The sequence below is a fragment of the Taurulus bubalis genome (genome assembly GCF_910589615.1).
Source record: "Taurulus bubalis genome assembly, chromosome: 1".
Classification (NCBI taxonomy): domain Eukaryota; kingdom Metazoa; phylum Chordata; class Actinopteri; order Perciformes; family Cottidae; genus Taurulus; species Taurulus bubalis.
The window spans coordinates 38,440,645-38,464,050 of NC_136589.1; the positions used below are offsets into that span (position 1 = coordinate 38,440,645).

Sequence of the window (23,406 nt, forward strand, 5' to 3'; positions counted from 1 at the left end):
CACAAGTCAGGGACGATGTTTAAAAAATGCTGACACAAAAGTTGCACTGAACTATTTTATTCAACGTATTTTTTTTTTTTTAAATGACGTATTTGTGCTGTAAGTAAGAATTGTGAAAGAAACTGGCCATACTTATTATTTGCAGTACAACTATTTATTAGAACTGAGAACTCAAAACATATTTGCAAAAACTACACACATACAGGACAAGCAATTACAATCTATTAGTGTGTTAATGTTAATACATCACATGATCCTTGTAACTGACTTAAAGACCTTTTAAAAACAACACCACACATCTTTAAAAAGGGGCAAGTTCTGTTTTCTAGTCACTTTTTTTAAATTAAAAAGGTAGTAAATTCTGTGAGCTCAAGTATTTGCACAAGATTAGAGATCTGGTTACGCTCGATAAACACATGCAGTCACTAATCTAAATATCTTTTGCTTACATATGGCCCTGTGATGCACTGAATTCACAGGTGATTGCACTACATTACTAGACACAAATGTCAAAAAAAAAGAAAAAGTGTAACATTCAATTAATGGTACAAACTTCACAATAAATGACACTTGCAGTCAAATGGTGTGAAACTGGTTCACCTTCCAAATGATTTGCTGCGTGTAGAAATGCCGTATTTGTAAAAGCTGCTCGCCAACAAACGCCAAAAGAAGAACTAATGTTTCACTTTGCCAAACACAAAGCACATCTTTGATTAAACTTTAAAAAGCCGATAGACCACAACGGTCTCCAAAGTTCTGCTGTTAATCGTTCAGTGTTGCATATTTTAAATTGACTTAACATTGAACTAGAAACGCGTTGTAGACATGACCTCACCAACTCCAACATTTGCTGCTCCAGGAAGCTAAAGCACTGCAAAAGGAGACATTAGTGAGCAGGTACAAAAGTAAAATCCCAAAAAATATATCGATCTAAATATACTGTGTAATTATTCGTTTGTGTATATAGCAATAGTCATCACTAAGGATAAGGGCTGGATCAGTTAATATTAGTGAGTCAAGGTTCATGATTTTGAGAAGGTGTATTTAAGTGGAACAAGATGCTAAAAAAAAATGTAATTCCACTTAAAAACAGACAAAATAGTTCATCAGTAAAATGTCAATCCTCAATTTCCTTTTCCTCTCTGTCCACCATGTGTATTGTACAACACATACTGCATTAGTCATTTATCAGTTGTAACAAAGCCGTTTGTGACTGAAACAAACTTACAGTCACATATTTAATACCTACAGTTTCCAACTCGCCCAGTCTAGAGACACCATCTGACATAAACCATTCTTCTAGAAGAAAACTCAGAGATTGAGCTTTTTTTGGGGTTCGGAATGGTTCGTCAAATGCAGTAAAGATACTTCAGGTCATGATGCTTCACTCACGCAAATAGAAATGTCCCCATTTAAGACTAAGAGGGTTTGTCGTCCCAAATGAAAAACGGTTTGCTCCTCCTACTGGTTCTGATGAAGGTTGTCGCTGATTTGAAGCGTGACTGGGTTGCCCACCGACGTATAGCCGTAGGTCTGAGTTGACACTTTGGTTTTAAAGCTCCGCTGCCCACCCTCCACTCTCTGCACCTCTGAGCAGTATGACGGCTTCACTTCAACCTTTGCGTGGCTCACTTGGATCGGGACGTGCCTCTCCGTCCGGGACTGGCCTCCGCTGGCTTGCGGGGCTGCAGGTGAGAAAACGCTGCTGGAGAGATGCTCCCTGAAGCGGCTGAAGAAGCCGCCCCTCTGCCTGGGGACCACAACGGGCCGCCCCACATTGAGGAGCACCGGCTGTCCCACCGTGGAGCCGCCGATCTCCCTCTGGAGCACAGAGATCTCGCAGGGCTTTTCCGCGGCAGGCTTGTGGGTGCTGGAGGAACCGTAGGTCTCGCCCTCTTCCGGGACGTAATCCTCCAAGTCTTCGAGGGTCAAAACACGTCCGCCCTCAGTCAGAATCTTAGGCTCCTGCTTCCCGAGCGAGATATGATCCTCATCTTCATCATCATCAGGTTCAAAGATGACAGTTTGATCATCGTCCAGGTCCTCACTGTCCTCTCCGGCTAGAGTGAGGACAGACGAGAGCTCGTGCGGCTCTCCGGTGACTCCAGAGACAGAATCAGAGGTCACGCTTCCCTCCTCTTCCTCCCAGGAGAGCGGCTGGCTGCTGATGTCTCCCTGCAGCTGCGCCTGCCCCACCAGCTTGTTGTTGGAATTGTTCGCGTTTGGGTTTTCTGGTGGAGATCTTCTGGTTCTGGAGGGAGCGGTGGCACGATCGGACCCCGCCGGTGAGATGCCCCTCCTCCTGGACAGCCTGGGGGACTTATTGACCTTATACTCAATGACCTCCTCCACCTCGATCCACCTGGACTTGCTCTCCGCGGCTCTTGCTTCAGCGCCCTCGGGTTCAGTGACATAGAGGGTTGGGATGGTGCTCTTTCTCGCCGTGGGCATCCTCCTCGGCCGGGCTGCGGGGGGCTCTGGGGTGGAGGTCTCCGAGCGGTGAGCTCCTGCCATGGTAAAGCCGGGGGACTTGTGCCTCCTCATACGTTGGTTCTTCACCACAGTGGTTATGGTCTCCTCACTGGTGTAAAGAGAGAGAGAGACAACGCAGACATTATATATAGGGAAAAAGATATTAGTCTGCGTGCAGTTTAAAGCTAAGCCAACAGCTCATGTGACACTGATCTGTGTAACTAAATAAGAGAAGCTCATCCTGAGTTAGATGTCAAGTAAGCACCTCCCACATGCCACCATGAATTTCGCTGCACTGCATATCGCGTGTTGCCACAGTAGAAGGTGTTTGATTCCAATACAAACGCTGCGTGAGGAGCTGCAGGAACCGAGTTGCCGGTTAAAGAAGACAGCACCCTGGTGAAGACAGCCCATCCTTTCAGCATCCTTGTGTCAGAATCCTCGGACTTTAAATACGACACAACGGTGCATACAAGAGGCCGCGGAGAGGAGCGCACACGCGCGCTAAAGAACTTTAAATCCTCTTTAAGTACGTTTCATGGTTTAGCAAGCGATATCTACACAGCAAGACCCAAAATAGAACATTCAATGCATCTGTATCACAAAGCCAGCGACTGCGGAGGAAATCTATCCTGAAACAAATATCTTTGAAGATTTTTAACTGTGACACATGATCTCAAAGTTAAGAAACAAAGCTCTTTCTTAGAGTCTAAGTGACATTTCTTATAGATGTAATTAACGTGTAATGTCCAGAGGAATCTGATGTCCGACCAGGTATCAGGCCTGTTCACACTTACATGATGATGGTTTTCTTTGGTATCCTCGTCTCCTGTTCAGTAACTATGGGTGGAAGCAGAATAAATGACATTTAACAGACACAAATGAAGCTAAGCGCAAAACAATAGTCACATCTACAGAACAGGATGCATGAGACGATTGTGCATCTTTAACAACATTAAAAGAAATGTTATTCAGAACCTGAACGTACATGCATATCATACAAATAGTCTAGAGAGAGCCTCCTCTTGTGAGGATCAGGTCAGAGCTCCTACCTTCAATAGTGATGGCCTGCTCAGCAGTGCGAGCCACAGCAGAGGGTGGGACTAGATCAGCAGCACACTTGGTACTGCCCAGACGGTTGGACAACTGGCGAAAGCAGACAATATATATTTTAGAGTCCTACAGATGACGTATTGTTACTAATTTATATCAACTGTGTTCGAGTCAACATTTATACTTTTCCTCTTATACATATTAATTAAATCAAAGTTTGGGATTCAAGTATGACTTTTTAACATTGACCAACCTCGCACTCATAGCGTCCGAGGTCTCTCTCCGTCAGGTTTTTTATTACCAAGACCAGAACTCCACTGCGGAGCTCGCTGTAGGTCTGATACTTTTCCTGGTCGGTCAGCAGCCTGCAATCTTTGAACCACCTTGATCATAAAACACAGACAGGGAAGAGAAAGGGAGGTTAACACTGAGGGGAAGCAGAAGTCTCAAAGGACCTTCTGAATTTACTAAAAATGTGGGGCAGATTTCATACCTGATCTTGGGGTTGGGAGCGCTCTGCATGACGCAGGTGAACCGAGTGTCCTCCCCAGCAACAAATATAGCATTCTTCATTTTATTCACAAAACGAGGAGGCACTATAAGACATTACAAAGTAAAAATGAATAACTGGTTTCACAAAAATCGATTAATCTATTAATTCCAAAAAGGGGTTTAATTTTTTTGCTGAAGTACAGCGTGGCTAATTATTGAAATATTTTATAATTCTAAACTAAAGCATTCGCCATCACACCGCACGTGTATACCACTTACTCTGAACAGTGATCTTGCCGAGAGTGCTGGCATTGCCAGCTGAGCTCGTGGCAAAGCACATGTACTGGCCGGAGTCATCGGCTGTCATGTTATCCAAGATCAGAGTGCAGGAACCATCGGGATCCTCAATGATGATGTGATGAGGATCGGCCTCCACGGGGCGTCCATCTACGTCCGTCAAGTAAACAAGGCCTTAAGTTAGTCTGTCATTAAGTCTAATGTACCATTACTCCCCATTTGTCTGTACAGTTTATTGTCCAATAGAGAAAATGACAAAAATAAATATGGCATACCCTTGTACCAAGTGACAGCTGGTTTAGGTACACCGGTGACTTTGCAGGCCAGCTTCACAGTCTGTCCCAGCTCTGCTGTGCAGTTTGCCAGAATTGCATCAAAGTCAGGAGGACCTGTGACAGGAGATTAAAATAGATTTTGAATGATACGAGAAAGAAAAAGAAAAAATTGACTTTGTGCGTGTGTTTTTTTCCCACTCACTCCACGCAGGCGTGCTGTAGCGCTGCTGCAGTTCTCTGAAGTCTCTCAGCCACGAGTTCTTGATGGTAACCGTTCGGGCCTGCAAGGTGTATTTCCTCACAGAGTCCTCACGCTCATGCCAGATCTCAAAGGCCCGGTCGTCACCCTCCACTGTCTCATTCACATCAATGTTATTCAGCTGCAAACAGGACGAGGAACACAGAGAACACAGATTAAGCTGGAAAGATGACGATAAAGAAGAGAGTCAGAAAATAAAGCTGTGATTGTGATAAAAGTCTTACCTTCATCATGTTCTTAAAAACATATGCTTGTGTGTCAGTGTTGCTGTCTCTCTTGGGTTTGCAGATTATACAGTAGTTCTTAAACAGGAACACATGGCGGTTGTGGCCTCTAGAGGACGTCCTAATTCCTGGAGCCCCTTCCCACATTTGGAAGGGTCCCTAGTTTCAAAAGAGGGAAAAAAAATTATAGGCACAATCATGCCTATAATCACTGTATCAAACAGCAACGCCACCTACCTGTCTCATTGGCTCTCCTAATACTTCCAGTGTGGCGGGGTAGTTCTCAATCATGGAGACATGGTGGGTATTCTCAGAGCGCTGAGGCAGTGCAGACACCATGGCGTAAGCTTCTTCCAGCAGGCAGCAGTTCTGGCCATTTTTGGCCTTGTTGCGGATGAGCTCCTGGAGATGTCAGGGAAGAGATTTCAACACGACTGCAGTGGCAGAGACACGGGTCTAAAACCCAATGTTTTACACATGCAATCGATGTAATCTGTAATGCAGATGACTGAACCTCAAAGGTTCATGTATATTGGGAGTCAAAGCTGTTACCTTGAGGGCGGCCTTGTACTTCTGAATCCTCTCCAGTGGTTGTTGGAGGCTGGCGTTGATGCTGCGCACTGGAGGGTCTGCAGGGTCCGCGCTGGCTTGCACTTTCTCTGTGTACTCCTACGATGCAACGAAGGGAAGATTATTCAATTCAAATATCCAGAGTCCTTTCACAGTCCCCCCTATGACAATGTACTTACAAGTTATCAAACACAAGTATCTAAGAGTAAATTAAGAAATATGCTGGCAAAAAAATATATTTTACAGTGTGGTAACAGACGTTCAATTGAGAGTTACAGAATATAGGTTTGGACACACTGCATATCCCACAGTACCGCAATAACAGTTGCGCTGTTACCTTGAAGAAGCAGTGAACAGCTTTGTCACTGACAGCGGATTCAGCCAGACTCTGACCGACAAGATAGTGGAGGTACTTCTCAAAGCCCTCCTTGTTCTTCAGGAAGCACATGGCGACATCATCATCTGTGTCACAGTCGTTCAGCTTTGGAAGGAATGCCCTAAAAAACAAAATTATTGGGGAAGGAATTGCATTGAGTATCTTACTGTAAATCTAACACGTCTGTTCTCCGGGTGTGGAATACAGACGTTCTTCACTTTCTTTATCAAAAAATATCTGATTAAGCTGACTAAGTCATCAAGAGGTGAGCTCACTTGCTATGGAAGGACTTGATATCATCAATGTTCCTAAATATAGCTTCCTTCTGGCTGCTGACATCGGGAGGTGCATCAGGGCCGTCGGCGTGCTTCAGGTGATGGGAGGTAAAGAAGTCGATCTCTTTCACAAACTCCGATTCACCATTTATCAGGTCTTGGATGAGTTGGCTAGGGACACGAAATAATAGTTGGTTATGAGACATCCTTTAGTTCCAGGATTCTGTCAGTGAGTGTAGAAATACTTAACTTACAATAACTTCCTTTTGTATTCACCCTCAGACACCTCCTCCACATTTGTCTCTGGAAGGTCACTCGTATCGGCAGAAAGCTGGAACAATACACGTTTGTTTTACAATTAATTTCAGGGCCTCAAAACGATGAGTTAATAAAAAGTTGTGTTTTCAGACGCACTTTGAGTTTCTTGTCCAGGTAGGCAGGCGAGACCCAGCCTTGACGGGATGGCGTAGTTTTGGTGGGTTTGGTCCGGACTAACCATTTGAGGGGATGAGCGGAGTCCAAAACCTCAACATACTGCCCCACCTTTAGAGCGATGGATTCTTTGCTTGCTAAGGTGGGGCTGTAGTCAGCCGTTGCCACATAGATGTCAAACATCTGAAAGAAATGGGATAACATTATACTTATAAATCCAGTATGACGTAAAGCTGCATTTACCAGATTACATTTGGAAGTGGTGCCTGCTTTCCGTACATCTATGACCAAAACAAACATTGAAGTATAGAGTTAAACAACTTCTACTCATCTCACCTCTCCTCTGGCATCCCCCTCATCGGACTCAGAGGAGGAGTCAGCGATGAGAGAGGGAGGACGAGAGCGACCGTGATGAGGCGATGGAGACGGGGTCTTGGTCTCATCATCACTGTCAACACCTGGTACACGCAAGGAAGCTGAGGCAGCAAGGACGGAGGGAGGTGATCAGAGGAAGACATGTCAGTTGTGCAAAGAAGTAGAGCGTGTCTAATTCAATTAACTGAAGTTGTCATTGTTATGTACCATGAATACGTGATATTCTGGCAAAGGAAGGGATTGTCATACTTTGTCTTTAAGGGTCTCAAAGTCACATCTGAAGCACTAAACGGACTGTTTGCTGCCATCTGCTGGTGCTTTATTTACTTAGTAAAGTTCATCTAAACGTTTAAATCACTACCCCTATCATTCATTTAACATTTTAGATCGTAATAATTACACTTTTGTGATGTAAAGGGAAGAAAAAAATCAATCCACAACAATCATTTCATTCTAAATGCTTTGCCATGTGTTAGTATTGTGACGACATGCGAGAAAAGGCTACAGGACAGATAACACAGATTATCTGAGCTCATCACATACATGTCTGGTGGTGAGCATGTATTCCAACAATATGTTGGCGAGACTTCATAGTTATTAAAAAATCTATTTGAAATCCATTTCAATGAGACGTTTTAGAAATGATAATGCTGACGCAGGAAAAGAGGAAACTGTTGAGGCTGCACCTTCACATATAATATATATAGATATATTTGTGTTCTGTATGTAAAAGGAAATGTTATGTTAAGATGTTTCCACAAGTTACCTGTATCTATAACTCAATGGGAAAATGTATATTATTGTAAAGCTGATGCACTTGGGATACATACTGGTAGCTTTGGGCCAAGATTTCATCCACTGGAGCACTTCAAGATTCTGTGCGCTGTCTGAATAACAAATTCATGATTGGATGAGAATTGTATTGATTGGATAGCTAAACTGATGGATGTACAGGCGGTTAAGAGATTATGTCTGTACGAAGCAATGAGAAGTCATGTGCTCAAACATGCTGGAAAACAAGCACTAGAAGAGCGGGAAAGGAACTCTCCAAAGTCAAGTTTGGTGTCAACCTCAAATCTATTGGACGGTGAATTCTAATTCAAGAATTGAATTGAAGAGCTAAAGCATTCACATCACACAGCGTTTCACAATTCTTGAATAATTAGACTGAATTCCTGACGGTAACAAAACACTACAAAGAAGCACATTTACTAGACAGCGATTTAAGATTACTTGCATACTTTCAGCATTGTCAGCAGAAAGCAACAGCAAAGACTTTTACAGCAGCTTGCATGTTTCATAATGCAGAGTCAGAAAACCACTCCTCTTATTTAGTAAGCGATTTTTATTCCCTTCACACACACAAACACACGCCACACCGGGTGATTTAAAGCGTCCTCAGCATTTAAATCACCCGATATAGTATGGAACGAACACCTGTGTCGTTTTGGGAGCTTTGGGCCTCGGTTGCTTATCTCTGACCTTCTGTATTGTATCTGATCAGTTAGCTCGCTAAATGTATGATGACGACAGAATGAATCATTTCACACCGAACAAAACAATATGGGATTTCATCCCACCTTTAAACCAAGGGTACCTAGCAGGGCTGGATGTTAGTTGAGCATGCAGGTGTTTTACCTTTTACAGTCTGGAGCTGAAACATCTTTCTGTTTTATTTTTTTCTACAACTGAAGGATAAATGTGTCGCTATCCCAATTACTTAAAGCAACTGGCATGCTGTCAAAGCTTCATGGGGCCGGCAGTCAAACATTTAAAAAAAAACTTGCTTTATTTTGGATTAAACCAGATTTGAATAAGCATGGTCGTGTTATACTAAACTTGGTTTGTAGAAACACATGAATCAACTGTTGAGGGTAACTTTACTTTACTGTAAATTCAGATTTTCTGAATTGTTGAAAGCAGAAAGTACTTCTTGCAAAATAAAATAAAAATAATGTATTACTCAATTGCAGAGACCCTATGGTCCATAACATACACTTACCTTGTGTCATCTTTGCTGATACCATTTCAGTGATCTGGGAGGTGAGTTTCATGAGGAATTCCTCTGTACCTACTTCACCGAGGTAGGGCATTTTAATCTCTTAAAAGCACACACAAAGAGGAAAGAACACCATCAATATTGCAGTATTGATTACTACAAATCATTTGTTACTATACATAACAAAAAATATGTCTCTCACCCTTTGCTCTGCCGGCCTCCTCCTCTGGAGCACTAACTGTGATTCCAAGAACCCTGAGGAGAGTATATGTTACATTTCTGTTTCACATATGCATCTGTATAAATTACACTGTGCATCCATGTTTAAAACTCACTCTGAGGCTTTTGTCTCCTTCTTTGGTTGTGGTACTATGGAAGAGAGGTAAAAACACATATATACAATCAAACCCAGGAGAGAAACTGTGAGACGTTTTGACTCTACAAAGTGTCTTTCTAGTTTATGAATATATTCCAAAGGCAATATCATTTCTATATAGAGTGCCTGCATGACTTTGCTTTCCTCACCGTCATCAACCTCGAGGTGGGCGGTGCAGATGGACTGTCCTGCTCTATTTGTGGCAATGCAGGTGTAGGCGCCAGTGTATTCTGTGCCCACGTCCATCAAGATGAGGCTGTGCTGGCGTCCCGAGCTTGCGATCTTGTATCCCTTGGTATCTGGCTTGATCCACAGTACGTCTTCCATTGATTCCTCCTTCAGCCATGAAACCATAGGAGTGGGGGAGCCTTAAAAAAGTCACATGGGGTTATTGAGATGGTTTAACATAAAATATTACGCTTTTTGGATGTCCCCAGATTACTGTAGGTTTCAAAGGATGCTCAAACAATCGCGCAGTAAATTTAACAAACCTTCTACTTTGACGGACAGAGTGATGCTGGCTCCTTGTTTCACCTTCCTGTTGCTGAACCTTTCAATGAAGCGGGGTGGTACCAGGGGCACCTTAGGGTCTGTGAAAATATAGTGTAAAACATAAGCACAGTACACTACAACCAACTAGAGCAACCAGGCCTAGTTTGTTGGATAAATGTCAAATTACCTCTTTTATCTTGTGGCATAATCTCCCCTGGATCTGCAAAAATATGGTTGTTACTGTATCTGTATCTAAACTGTATTTATTAGAGATCAAAGTCATTTAGAAATACGGTACACTCGTAGGCAACAAGTCAGGTGTTTGCATACATACTCAGAACTATCAGGCGGGCGGAGGAGTAAGCAGAACCAGCTGCATTGCTGATGTAAGCAGAGTACTCCCCCATGTCCTCTTTCTTCACCTCCAGGATCTGCACGCCATGAACGTCTCTCTCTGCCAGCAACAGAACCCTATCTGAAGACCGCAGAGGGTGGCTATCTTTGAACCAGTATACTCTGGGTTTGGGGAAGCCTGGAAGACGATCGGGATTTCAGAAACAACAATCTTTAGTCTGGGGCGTTTTTCAGCGGGTTGACATCATTTTTTAAGACGGTTACAATTATCTGTTAATGTGTTGCCTCAAATATTACAACTGGTTATTAAACTTACCTTTCAATTTGAGCTGCATCTTAGCAATATGGGAACCTGGACTGACGCGAACGTCACGAAGCTCTTCCACAACTTGTGGAAGCTGATCATCTTCAGCTACAGACTCAAATGTCTCAGTTTCCCTGGATGAGGCAAGAAGAACAGCACACCTCAGGATTTATTAATATTATAAGATATATTTCTCAATATATATATATTATTTTTTTAACTCTATAATACACCATTCATAGTAAATTCACCTGGACATGTAGCCCTTGGCACTGACATAGGAAGACGTCTCAGTGGCATCAGCAGCAGTGTCATAATCGGAGCTGCACGACACTGATGGAACAGATTGAAACACAGCATGAAACAGTGATCCGTGAAATCAGGGACATTGTGTGCCACGACACGTGATATCACTCGTCTTTTGAGTTTAAGACTATGTCTACATTAGGGTCTTAATTAATTAAACACAGGTCGCTTTTGTAACAAAGTCTCATAATGAGGACATTTTATTTTTATTTTAAAGTAGAGCTATTTTGACCACTGCATTTTTAAGAAGCTAATTTAAGTTTTTGTTTATTCCATGTATGTGTAAACTTACATGGCCATTAAAGCTGATTCTGATATGTCACGATTTTAACCCAATATGTCATATTGTGTTAATTTGGCCAGTTTCCCCACAAAGGAAAGAAAGAAAAAAAACAGCACTAAATACAAACATATGAATACAGAGACAACAGCTCTTTTAAACAATGCAACAACCTTTCACCTTCAGTCAGAGGAAATATAGTTTCAAGACAAGGTACTCGCAAGCATTTGTAAAACAAACGTGTGTGCGTATGCGTGTATGCTATTTATGTTTACTCACTGTCAACCCTGAGTTCAGCCTTAGTGGTTGCGATGCCGCTGCTGTTTTCAGCTGTGCAACGATATACGCCCATGTCAGTGGGCAGCACGGTGGTGATGATGAGTTGGTGGCAGCCCTCCTGGTCTTCATTGATCATGTAATGGTCATTCTCCTCAAGAAATTTGCCGTCCTTATACCAGCGAACGGTGGGAGTGGGCTTGCCAATCACAACGCAGTCAAAGCTGACTGGATAACCATCGGGAACATCCTGAGTTTGTAGCTCTGTCAGGAAGACTGGAGCAGCTGGGTAACAAGAGAGAATCAAAATAAGGATTTTTGAAAAAATATACATGAATATCTTATGATTTTGCTTGTTTTAAAATAAATATAATAATGATTCAGAAAGTGTATACAAATTGTGTGTTGATCCGAACAGCTACGTTTCTATACCTGCTGCTCCAGCCATAAATGCAGGTGGCTGACTATCTTGTGTGGGGGTCTGTGTGCCATCTTGAGTATAGCCCATCTTTTTAATTCGCAGCTCCACTTTGAGGAACCCTGCATCCAAAATGGTGGTCTCCACAGGCACCCCGTGGATTGTAAACATCTCCTGGAACCTCTTGGAGGCCACCTCGGCCTCCGTCCGCGAGTCAAATCGAATGTAGATGTAACTGTCATCCTCTCTGTAAGAGTGGGGGTCTGGATGACACAGGTCTCCTTCATCTGCACTGACAAACGGCTCTTCCTCAACGTCTGGTGGGAGGCGTGTGCGCAGCAGGCGACGGAGACGTCTGCTCGCCTGCCTCAGCGAGTCATCCATCTCACTTCCTGAGGAGCTCTCAGGCTCGCTGTCGGCACTGTAGCCCACGGTCAGCGGCCGCCGCCCGGATGATTCTCTCTCCGTTCCCACTGTGACCTTACCACTGTGAGAAGTGACTCCATACTTGTTGGTGACCTCACACGTGTAAACCCCGGTATCCTTTGTGTCGATGGCAGTGATGACCAGTGAGCAAGTGCCGTCATTATAGATATCAATGTGGTGGTGCTTGCCATCCTGCAGTGGTTCTCCATCCTTCAGCCACCGCATCTTATCAGGTTTACCTTCTGCCACACATTCGAGATGAATGGTGCCATTAGGTTCTTTAGTCTGGTCTTTGAAGGCATCTTTAAAGACGGGTCGCATGTCCCTGCGGGCTTTGTAGCCCTTGAAGGCAGCTTGAATCTTAATGGCGGCATCTCTGAGCTCAGGCTCATCCTCTTTACTGATCTCCATGACGTTAGTCTCCTCTGCAGGCACCTGTTTTCCATCCGCCTGCTGAATTGTGGTTGTTTCAACTTGAGTATGCTGCACTGTTCTCTTCTCTGCCATCTGGAAATGTTCAAAGAACCTCTCAGTAGACATCTCGGTCTCATTGGTCGCTGTGACAGTAGACTTGCTGCTCTTCTTGAGGTAGGAGACAAGCGTTGAACCCCCGGGAGCCGACTCATCCTCAGAGCTGGTAACCAACTTGGACGGCGTCTGCTTCTTAGACACAGTGGCCTGCACTTGCTCGACCGATTTAATTTCCACTTTCTCCGTAGACTTCAAATCTTTCTGCCCGGATTTCTTTTGACCGCCGACAACCTCCTCCGGTTGTTCGGTGATGGAGTCCAGAGTTGGCTCTCGACTCATGCGCCGTTTCTTGGCCGATTCCTCCCACAGTTCATGGACATCGCCTTCTTCGGCAGCTTCTGGAGGCAGACTGGGTTGCCCCATCGTCTCAGTCTCTCCCTGCTTTGCCTCTATACCTTTAACCAAGGTGAAGTTTTCAATGTTACTATGTTGTTATACAAGCTACTGTCAGTACCCACACAGCATAACACCTACTAAACTCTGTCGATAATAAACTGCAAATCTGTGGAGATGTCTAAATATGACAACAAAACAAATGGTATAATTTTAGGTAAATACAAGCACAACAACACACTGTAAAGCCAAAAAGTACCAAAAACCACACGTCCACTCACCAAGCTGCACAGTGTGAGGCAACTCAAAGGGCTCTCCAACCCCAGCTCTGTTGATGGCTGCCACTCTAAACCTGTAACCACTCCCCGGGATAAGATTTTCAACCACAATCTCTGTGTTGCACACGGATTCAGAATGACACGGAAGCCACAGGGCACTGTCTGTCAGCCGCATCTCCACCCTGTAGCCCAGAATGGGACTTCCTCCGTCATGTAAAGGAGTGAACCAAGAGAGGGTGACAGACTTTTCCGTCTTACTGACGACCTCCGGGTCCTCTGGAGGATCAGATACAGCTGTTAAGAAAGAAAGAAAGAAAGAAAGAAAGAAAGAAAGAAGCAGGCGTTAGATGCTTAAATGAACAATTGAGAACTACACAGATTGCAATGTTTATCTGTCATACTCCGTTTTGTCTCTCCATCATCTTACATGTGGAGTTGCCACGCACAGCACATAACTGGAACACATTAGTAGGTGGAATAATGACTAATGACTAATGACTAATGATGACTTTCTTCAAACACTTACTGATAATGGTGAGCTTGGCCAAAGAGAGAGCATCTCTTGCAGCAAATGTAATTTCCTGCTGTGGCAAAAGAGGCGCCCGTCTCAGGACAAGGCGATAAGAACATCCGTCGGCCCTCGTAGCCCAGAGGTCACTGGACTTGATCTCGACGCCATTGGCGTACCAGGCGACTTCTGCCACAGGGACAGGCTCGGTGAGCTCAACACAAAACTCAACTTTCTCTCCCACTGCAGCCACCTTGTCCTCCAGACCCTTCACAACATTCAGCTGCCAGCCTGAGAGAAAAAAAAGAGACAGAATGAATTATATTGGATTATTCCATTATATTGGAATGCATAATTCAGGCAAAAATAAGGCCATGAATTCAACTTCAAAGTCTTGAAGTGTTCCTTTGGATGACTCACCTTTGACAGAGAGTTGGGCAGATGTGGATGCTGTTCCAGCTTTGAAGGTCACTGTGCAGCTGTCTTTCACTCTCAACTCCTTCAGCAGCAGCAGATGACGACGACCGCTCTCAAATGTCACAATTTCAGCATTAGGGGACTCCTTAACTGGTTTCCCATCGAGGAGCCAGCGACAATCTTTGCTCTCGGGACGAGAGAGGGCACACTCAAACAGCGCTTCGCCGCCATCAAAGGTTTCGACATTCTCCAGGCCCTGGACAAGGTCAATGGGTTTGCCTGTAGAGAAAACAATTGGAAAAGGAATAAAGAAAAAAGGAAGCTCGATAAAAAAAAAGAAGACGACTGACATATTTAGGAAGTTAACAAAGGACACATAAGTTATGATGATCAGCAACAGATTAGTGTATGTGGCCACAGAGAGTAACTGTGGGACATAAGGGAGCAGAGGAGACTCTGGTGCTTTTTCCATGTGGAGGGAAGCTCACCTTCCACGTAAAGTGAAGCGACCACGCAAGTCCCCTCTGCCTCACAGGAGTATGTGCCCCCATCATCAGCGGACACGTGGCTAATGTACAAGCGTGCCACATTCCAGTCCTGCTCCACTAACACCCTTCGGCCATCAGGCTGCAACGGCTGCCCGTCTTTCTTCCACTGAGCCTTGACCGGCCGCGAGTACTGGCAGATGAACTCAGCCGGTTGGTTCTTAAGCACCCGGAGGTCCTCCATCTCGCTCACCACTTCAACTGTGGGATCTGAGGTTGGGGGCATGGGTTATAGGGTCAGGACTTGGTCATTCGGATATGCCGAATGACATATGGGCTTTATAACCCCCAAAAGAATATGATAATATTGTATTTTTATGGATAACCCAGTACAAATTGTACGTGCCATGGTACGTATCTCATAGATTAAAATGTGAGATACTGTCTTAAAATATATTTTACTGTCCACTGAATTATCTTATATGAGCTCTGAAAATGAATAGGGGGTCAAAAAGCCCAACCATCAAGATTCAAGTTAATGATCACAATCAAGGCAGCTGATGAGAGGAGGGGGGGTGAAGTGGATAGAAATACCAAACTCATAAGTTAGGTGTAGGAAGGTTAGAGGTTTTAGTGCTTGAAGGTTAAAGGCAAGGCTTGGTGGGATGGGATGGTGGCAGCAAATGGAACATCAGTATTTAACAGCAGCCGGCCTGCATGGATGGGTGGAGCAGCACTTCTAAAACTAACAGTGTTTTACAAACGCTGTACAATAAAACTCGGATCAAATATCAGCATCACAATAATCAAGCCTAATGTCACTATTCACTAGTGATGTGTCCTTTCGTGTCGAGGCTTCGATGCGCGTGTCGAGTAATCCAGGTAGATTTTGGTGAAGTGCGTATCGAGGCTTGTCTCGATGACGTATGCGGTGACGTTCGAAGCCTCGCGAGCCGGCCGTACCACGTGACTGATTCAGAAAATGGTTCATGGGTTTGCCGTGCGATTTGAAATATAAGGGGCAGCGAAACTCAATGGATTCCCCCCCTTCCTCTCTGTACCCAGCTTCATGTGTGCCTGTGAAAGGGTATTTTATAAAGCAGGCGAAATAGTCTCAAAAAGCCCAGCACTGTGGAAAAGTTCTTATTCTTACTTTAAAACAATTGGACACATCAACATGAACTAACGGAGCCGAGGCTTGAAACACCAATCCTCTGACTGAAAGTCGGATATTCTAACCACTGACCCACAGTCACACCACAACCCTCTGCCAATTGGTTTCGAGTTTTGATTTTGACCCTGCCAATATATCATAAAGATGGACACAATATTAATAAGTTAATAATTGATGTATTGGCGTCACAAACATAATTTATTCAACAAATATATTCATGGCGATATATTCACGATCATGCTTTTGACTCCAACCAATAAACTTGAACAAGTGCCACTTGATAGTTTAGGAGTGCTCATCTTAAACAGTGACTCAAGGGATCCCAATCACAGACGCGTCCAGCATGCAGTGAATACCAAATCTGTTTTGCAGGGGAGGTCACTTTCACTGCATAGTCTTTGATGTAATGTAGTGTTAAAGCACTTTGAGTGGTCGAAAGACTAGAAAAGCGCTATACAAGTACGGGTCCATTTACCATTAGTGTGTCTCCAGTAGGCACCTTTGTTTTTTTTTAATACTATACCTTGATTTGGTGACACTATAAAGAAAAGACTTGGCCAAATGCAGCCAATGGAACGCTAGCGGATGAAATCAAGTGTGTTTCCCCATTTATTTTTCGTGGATTCTGTTTTGAAAGGTTTGTGAGGGGTTGAAATGTAAGAGGCCATTTATTCGAACCAAAGGACAATGGTTCATTGAACAGGAAATTGCGAAATAGCAGGGAGACATCAGAGACATCAGTCAACAAGCAGCAGCTTAGTTAGCACCAGGTCTGCCAACTTCAACAATAGAGATTGACCGAGCCGTCAGGAAAACGTGTGGTGGGGACAATTAAGGCTTGACAAATTAAGCTGACAGGTAATCAGCACAGCCATGGGTGTTTAAGTGCAAAGTTTGAATGTGGACCGATTATTTTTGTCAGATTAGCTCTGCACGTGATCTACAATAACAGCCCTGAATATCTTCTGTTGACAACAGTTGACAACTGAGTGTTTACGTATCTAAGTTGTATGGCCAGCATTGTAATAGTATGTCATGACAGGTTGACTATCAATCACAGGGCTGACACATAGAGACAGACAACCATTCACGCTCACATTCACACGTAAACACAATTTAGAGTCACCAGTTAACCTGCATGTCTCTGGAATGTGGGAGGAAGCCACTGCAGGTACGAGGAGAACATGCCAACTCCACACAAAAAGGTCTGGGTGTTAAATTGTATTTGTTTTCAAGAAGACATCCTGATATCATGTCAAACCTTTTTTTTATGAAAAGATTTGTACAATTAGAGCGAGCAACGGTTAAAGAGCTATTAAACTGCTTTGTTTCCCAAAACGATTACAACTGTTCATCAGTTCAGTTGTGATCTCAAAAGTGAGAAACATTAATCGTGATTATCATTGATTTCTGCAGCCCAACATAAAGCAATAGGACAGATTCACAAAGAATCCAAAGGAGGAGCAGAAATAAACTGCATCTAAATATTTGTTTATGAAAATTAGTTGCTGATCATTTCTTTTCACCAACACATCTGACTGCAGGTTTGTAAATGTCTGGGTTTGTTTGGTACTCAAATACAACTTTGCTGTGGTGCTGCACCCAGTGGTATGTTTGGGTTGTATCAAAGCATTATTATTATTATTATTATTATTATTATTATTATTAATGGAATAAGAAACAATACTGCTCATGCATGATGAAGCACTGAAATGTGAAAATATCTACAATTAATCTACTCATGAACTTTAAAGTTTTAATGGAACCCTACAGAAATAACATATAATTTGGTTAATGCCAATCAATACCAAACAGAAGTAATTGCGTATGTTTTAGCTTCCTGTGCATACTATTTAAATACAAATTATAATAAATATTAACATTAGTCAAATTGCACATTATAGTGACAACAAAGCAAGCTTGGATTGAAAATAATCTCCAAATACTACATTTAGAAGATTTGAAATGTAGAAATAAAATTCTGCAGGGTCCGCTGCTGAGAAAGAGTGTCTTTATAAAGAGATACCTTTGACTAAGAGCTTTGCTGTTGCCGTTAAACTGCCAGCTTTGAACGTGACAGTGCCAGAGTCATCTGTGGCCAGGTTCTTTAAGCTGAGTGTGTGGATGTGGCCTTGGCTCAGCTCTATCTCACTAAAGGGGCTGTTCTCCAGCAAGGTGCCATCCAGCCACCACTGCACCTGGCCAGGTGCCCTACCAGACAGCTGGCAGGAGAAGGTTGCCCATTCCCCAACAAAGACGTCGATGGTCTTAAGACCACACACTATGAAGACTTCTTTCACTGTTGAGTGAAAAAATACACATATGCATACACTGAGCCTCTAACTTACTTATTGTCAGCAAAAATGTCACTTTTTCCAACATCCAGTTTACAAAGACATAGGCCATTCCTAAAAACAGACCTACTATTCTACTCGTAAGAATTAATTGTAGAATACAGTCAGAATTAAACTAACCAGCCTTAGTAAAAGTTGAGGATAAATGAAACAGTATCAAAATAGGCTACCTTGCACTGCCAAAGAAGCTGTGGTGAGCTGGTCTCCTGCATCACAGGTGTAGTAGCCACTGTCATCAGGCTCCAGGTTCCGTAAAACAAGCTCTTGAACGCACCCTTCCTGCCTCATCTCACACTTCTTACCAGGCTGGAGGACTATGCCTCCTTTCCTCCACTCAACACGAGCGCCTGGCTTAGACAGCTCGCAGCGCAAGGTAACATCCTCACCCTGTAAGGCGTCCAGGTTCTTGAGCTCCTTGTGGAAGAACACTGGGGCACCTGGTCAGAATTTAAAATGGGAAAGTTTGACATCAGCTGTGCAGACGGCAAGTTTGGCCTCAGATAGTTGAGATGACAAGACAAGCATCTCTTTAGACAAAATCTTAGCTGACCCATCATAATGCGTGACCGGGTAGCGGAAGTTCAAGAATAGTTTAGCGGATCATTTCGATCCCTTCACATTCTTGAATCTTTTTTTTTTTTTTTAATATAGGTGGCATCGCTCTTTACCTTCCACAGTCAAGGTGACATCACACTGTGCATCTCCAGTGTCACAAGTGTACGTTCCTGAGTCCTCGGGCACCAGGTTGTGGATACAAAGCTGGTGGAATGCTCCGTTGTTCTTCACGTCATACTTGAGACCGGCTCGGATGGCCACGTTGTTTCTGACCCAGGTGACAGCCGCCTTGGCGTCAGAGACGGTGCAGGCCAGAGTGACCATTTCCCCCTCTACTGCCACAGTGTTGTGTGGCTTCTCTAGTATTAGCACTGTAAATGTGGGAAACCCAAAACTAGATGTAATAATGATAGCATTCACATGCAGTCATTTCCCTTTTCCATTTACAGCTTTGTCATTAATCATTTTAAAACTGTACTGTAAACATAAATACATGGATGCATGCAGTGACTATTAAATGCTGTCACAAATTGTACAGCATAGTGAATATGGACAGTTTCATCAGAAATATAAAAAAAAAGCAGACAAACATAAGCATTGAACTGTAACATTTGATAAATGAAAAAAACATTAAGTAGTTTATCTCTCCTTAAGTTAAAATATTCATGCTAACATTTATAGCAAACACTAAAGGCAAAGAATGGGAGGATGTTGATGATGGTGCCAGCATATTTCCATTTGCCAAGACAAAGCTGTTTGGTGGTTGATGGAGATGGATGTGAGGAGAGAAAATCTCTAGTAACCATGTCATCTCCTTTACCTTTGGGTTTCTCCTCCACCAGAAGACAGGCCACAGTCTTCTCTTCTCCCACCACGAAGGCAACGTCCCCCGATTCATCTGTGGTCACCATCTTCAGGACCAAGCGGTGCACTTTGCCCTGGCTGCTCATTTGATTCAGATCATTATTTTGGAGGAGGTTGTCTCCAAGCCACCATTCCCCGTTTGTCACGCCGGAGTGGGACAACTCAACCTCAAAGACAGCATCCTGCCCGGTGGCCACAGTGAGATCGCAGAGTTCTCGGATGAGGCGCACATGCTCTGAGGGCGAATGGGATGACGGGAGGTCAGTGACCAGATCTCTCGACCTCTCAGAAGTCACAAGTTGTATCCATAACCAAAAATCTCATTTTAATACTGACTTACTAGCTCATGTCAGGAGTTTGATCTCAGGAAAAGAATGTAGTTCTCTGACGTAAACCACAATAATAACATCTAGTAATCAAACAAACCTTCATATAAATCCATTCACTATTACTTTACTTTGGTGACTAACACATATTAGTAAGAAATTAATAGGAAATACAAGAAAATTGAATAAAAAAAGTGTAGCCAACATTGGATAATCAAGCAAAACTCAAACTACATGTCAACTAAGACATCACACTCGAAAAAAAATAGATGCTGAGGAGTAGAAGATCTATTCCACTTGTTAATTGGGATGGATGGATGTACAATTAACAGCAGGGAGGATGACGACAAACGGAGAGTAGAAACATAGATGACATGAAGCTGTGCTCTGTTACCTTTCACAGTCAGGGTAGCTATACTTTTCCTTTCCCCTGTATCACAGGTATATTCTCCACTATCCTTCACATTCAGCTCGTGTATGACCAGGATGTGAGTGGTAGCTCTCTGCTCCATCTTGTACTTCTCTCCGTGGATGAGCACAGTCGAGCCCTTCAGCCAGATCACCTTGCAGTCAGGGCTGGAGGTCTCACATGACAGGGTGGCCTTGTCTCCTTCAGTGGTCTCTTGACTTTCCAGCTCCTTCTTGAATAGTACAGGTGCGGCTGCCAGAAAGACCATTATCAATTAGGATGGATCATTTGAAAGAGTTTCTTGGGTAAACCACCATTCTACCAATTCCACACCAACAGGTAAAAACACTAATAGACTGAATCAGAAAAAAATCCGCAGTCAACTTCATCAAGTCATATGTTCACTGTCACGTTTAAAAGCACAATGGAACATGGTGATTCATTAAATAGCCTCACGGGACATCGTGTTCAGTGTCTATGAGAAGCATACTATACAACAACACCGAGGAAGAGAGACAATACAAATACGCTATTGACAAGCTGAACAATAACAATTGTTTTGCATATGTTTTGTAGGGTTGTTTTTCCTTTATTGCAGGGAAAACAATATAAAGGGAAAAGGAGCTGAGGGGACGTAGATGGGGGACAACTTTTATCTCTACAGGACTCACATCTGAGACAGACGACATCCGTCAGCTTCTTAGGCCCCAAGGCCACCAGGACACCATACAAATATTTAAATTAAATTGTTGAATCATATTCTGTGGTCATTCATTGAGTGCATTTGTATGTTACACTTCAAGTTAGTTAACAAAAAAAGTGAAGAAAACTAGCTGTGCACAATAATTACAAGGACACCTTTTAATCAATGCGGCCAATATATCATTTAAATACTACATAAAAACAAATAGGAAATGGCAGTTTAATGGAAAGAGGAGTAAACATGCATATCGTGTAGAATTATGGAGCAATTTGCAATAAAGTGCAGATGTAGTACAAATACGAAAGTGGTGAAGATAAATGGATACCAAGTCAGTAGAAGGTGAAAAGAAAGGTAAAATAAAAAGAGAGCTTCAGGAAATCTCAAGCATGCTTTTTGAAAAGCAAGAGGGAAAGTGTCTCACAAGGAAGGTGATAAAGACAAATGAGACAAAATGACAAGTATTCATTCTCGTCCGGAGAAATAATATGCATCATATTTCCCTTACCTCTGACTGTCAGAGAAGCAGTGGACGTGTGGTTACCCACTGTGAAAGTGACTGTTCCTGAGTCGGCTGGGGTGACGCCTCTGAGTGTGAGGCTGTGTACCGGACCCTCAGACAGGATCAGGTTCATTTCATTACTCTGTAGCGGGACATCCTGAAGCTTCCACTGAGCCAGAGGCACGTCCCCGTGAGAAACCCGACATTCAAAGTGAACATCTTCTCCCTCGTATATAACGCAGCTCTCCAGGAATTTCAGTATGTTAACCTCGACCTCTGTTTGACAAATACAATTCAGCAGAACAGTTACATATTTGTTGCGTGAAGTTCTTGACAGAGATATAGTTCAAGTTGAGAGGATTGTGATCAAAGTGTGGTTAAATTGATAAAGATTTTTCCTGAGCTGTTAATGTCAGTAGCAAGTGAAGAAAAACAGTCAGGGGTGTGTTAATGTTTGTGAAAAGAGACCGGAGGCAGGCACGAATGATGAGAAGAGATGAGTGATCGAACTCAAAGAAGTTTTGAAAGCGGTGTGGAGCAAGAGCACACATGGGATGGGAAATAACAGCAGTCAAGGTGACAGCAAACAGGACTTCAGGATGAAAGGTTGATGCATATCATGCAGTGCTGGAGTGCTGGAGTGATGTAGGGAGCGTGGAAAAACGTGACTCCAGAGGAAAGTGAAAAGGACAGACTTAAATAAGACAGCTCCTACCCTGCACAGTGAGGACAGCTGAAGTCCTCTGGTTGCCTGTATCGCAGGAGTATTCTCCCGAGTCAGCTCCCTGCAGTTTATAGATGACAAGCTCGACTATGGTTCCTTCCTGTTTCAGGTGGTATTTGCTGCTGGACGCCAGCAGCCTGTCCCCACACCTCCAGACAACGCTGGCTCCCGGCCTTGTGGTCTCACAGCGAAGACTAGCGCTCCCCCCTTCCTTTCTCTCAAGGTTTTGCAGCTGGGTTTTGAAAAGGACAGGCCGGGCTGCAGGGGAGGAGGTGGAGGAAAGGGATTTAGGACAACCGAGAGAAAGCTGGCACAATGTATAGCGCACTATGCCACACACATAAAACTACTAAAATCTAAATCATTGTAACAGAGGTGGAAGTGAATCTCACTCACGTCTTTATCCCAAATTTGTTCGACATTGATCACAATGAAGAATGACCAAAATGCCAGGAAAAAAAAGCTTTATCTTCATTTATCTTTTTTAAAAACACGTGCGTTATTTACAGAAGTAAGTCTTTAGCAACAACAATTCAAGTGTCTCTACTACGAACAACAAGTTTTAGCGCGCATACCCTTCACGTCTAGTTGTGCAGTGCTTTGATGGACGCCAGTGTCACATGTGTAACTCCCAGCATCCTCTGGGTCTACATCATGGATTACTAGTGAAGCCAGTTGTCCCGTTTGTCTAATTTCATACTTGGCACAAGGACAAAGACCAAGCTCTCCTTTCCTCCACTCCAAAGGAACACCGGGTTTAGAAAGCGCACAGTGCAGAGTCACACTGCCCCCCTCATCCGCCGTTTTGCTTTCAAGCTCTTTTGTGAAAACAACTGGGGCAGCTGATGAATAAAAGAAAAGAAAAAAATGTGTATCTACAGTACAAGGTCAAGAATGAGTGAGATGAATAAGAAT

At 43.4% G+C, this 23,406-nt stretch overlaps 1 protein-coding gene across 1 annotated transcript in view; it reads right to left on the minus strand.

The window, feature by feature from the left end:
* Positions 1 to 49: 49 nt before the first annotated feature.
* The window catches only part of obscnb (obscurin, cytoskeletal calmodulin and titin-interacting RhoGEF b), a gene marked incomplete at its 5' end in the record, with an annotated part of 49,345 nt that continues 25,988 nt past the window's right edge, over positions 50 to 23,406 (minus strand). The window contains 40 exon segments of the mRNA XM_079219433.1: positions 50 to 2,581; positions 3,270 to 3,312; positions 3,525 to 3,618; positions 3,779 to 3,908; positions 4,019 to 4,121; positions 4,297 to 4,464; positions 4,590 to 4,703; positions 4,792 to 4,969; positions 5,073 to 5,231; positions 5,310 to 5,474; positions 5,625 to 5,741; positions 5,980 to 6,139; positions 6,294 to 6,464; positions 6,548 to 6,624; positions 6,708 to 6,908; positions 7,062 to 7,201; positions 7,931 to 7,987; positions 9,103 to 9,201; positions 9,302 to 9,354; positions 9,435 to 9,468; positions 9,625 to 9,843; positions 9,967 to 10,065; positions 10,155 to 10,187; positions 10,302 to 10,499; positions 10,638 to 10,759; positions 10,877 to 10,958; positions 11,491 to 11,772; positions 11,920 to 13,249; positions 13,466 to 13,767; positions 14,000 to 14,272; positions 14,402 to 14,677; positions 14,887 to 15,153; positions 18,084 to 18,356; positions 18,582 to 18,848; positions 19,080 to 19,337; positions 19,787 to 20,065; positions 20,551 to 20,817; positions 21,774 to 22,043; positions 22,483 to 22,749; positions 23,067 to 23,333. Coding sequence (XP_079075559.1) covers positions 1,462 to 2,581; positions 3,270 to 3,312; positions 3,525 to 3,618; positions 3,779 to 3,908; positions 4,019 to 4,121; positions 4,297 to 4,464; positions 4,590 to 4,703; positions 4,792 to 4,969; positions 5,073 to 5,231; positions 5,310 to 5,474; positions 5,625 to 5,741; positions 5,980 to 6,139; positions 6,294 to 6,464; positions 6,548 to 6,624; positions 6,708 to 6,908; positions 7,062 to 7,201; positions 7,931 to 7,987; positions 9,103 to 9,201; positions 9,302 to 9,354; positions 9,435 to 9,468; positions 9,625 to 9,843; positions 9,967 to 10,065; positions 10,155 to 10,187; positions 10,302 to 10,499; positions 10,638 to 10,759; positions 10,877 to 10,958; positions 11,491 to 11,772; positions 11,920 to 13,249; positions 13,466 to 13,767; positions 14,000 to 14,272; positions 14,402 to 14,677; positions 14,887 to 15,153; positions 18,084 to 18,356; positions 18,582 to 18,848; positions 19,080 to 19,337; positions 19,787 to 20,065; positions 20,551 to 20,817; positions 21,774 to 22,043; positions 22,483 to 22,749; positions 23,067 to 23,333 — 9,014 coding nt within the window. The 3' untranslated portion in view covers positions 50 to 1,461.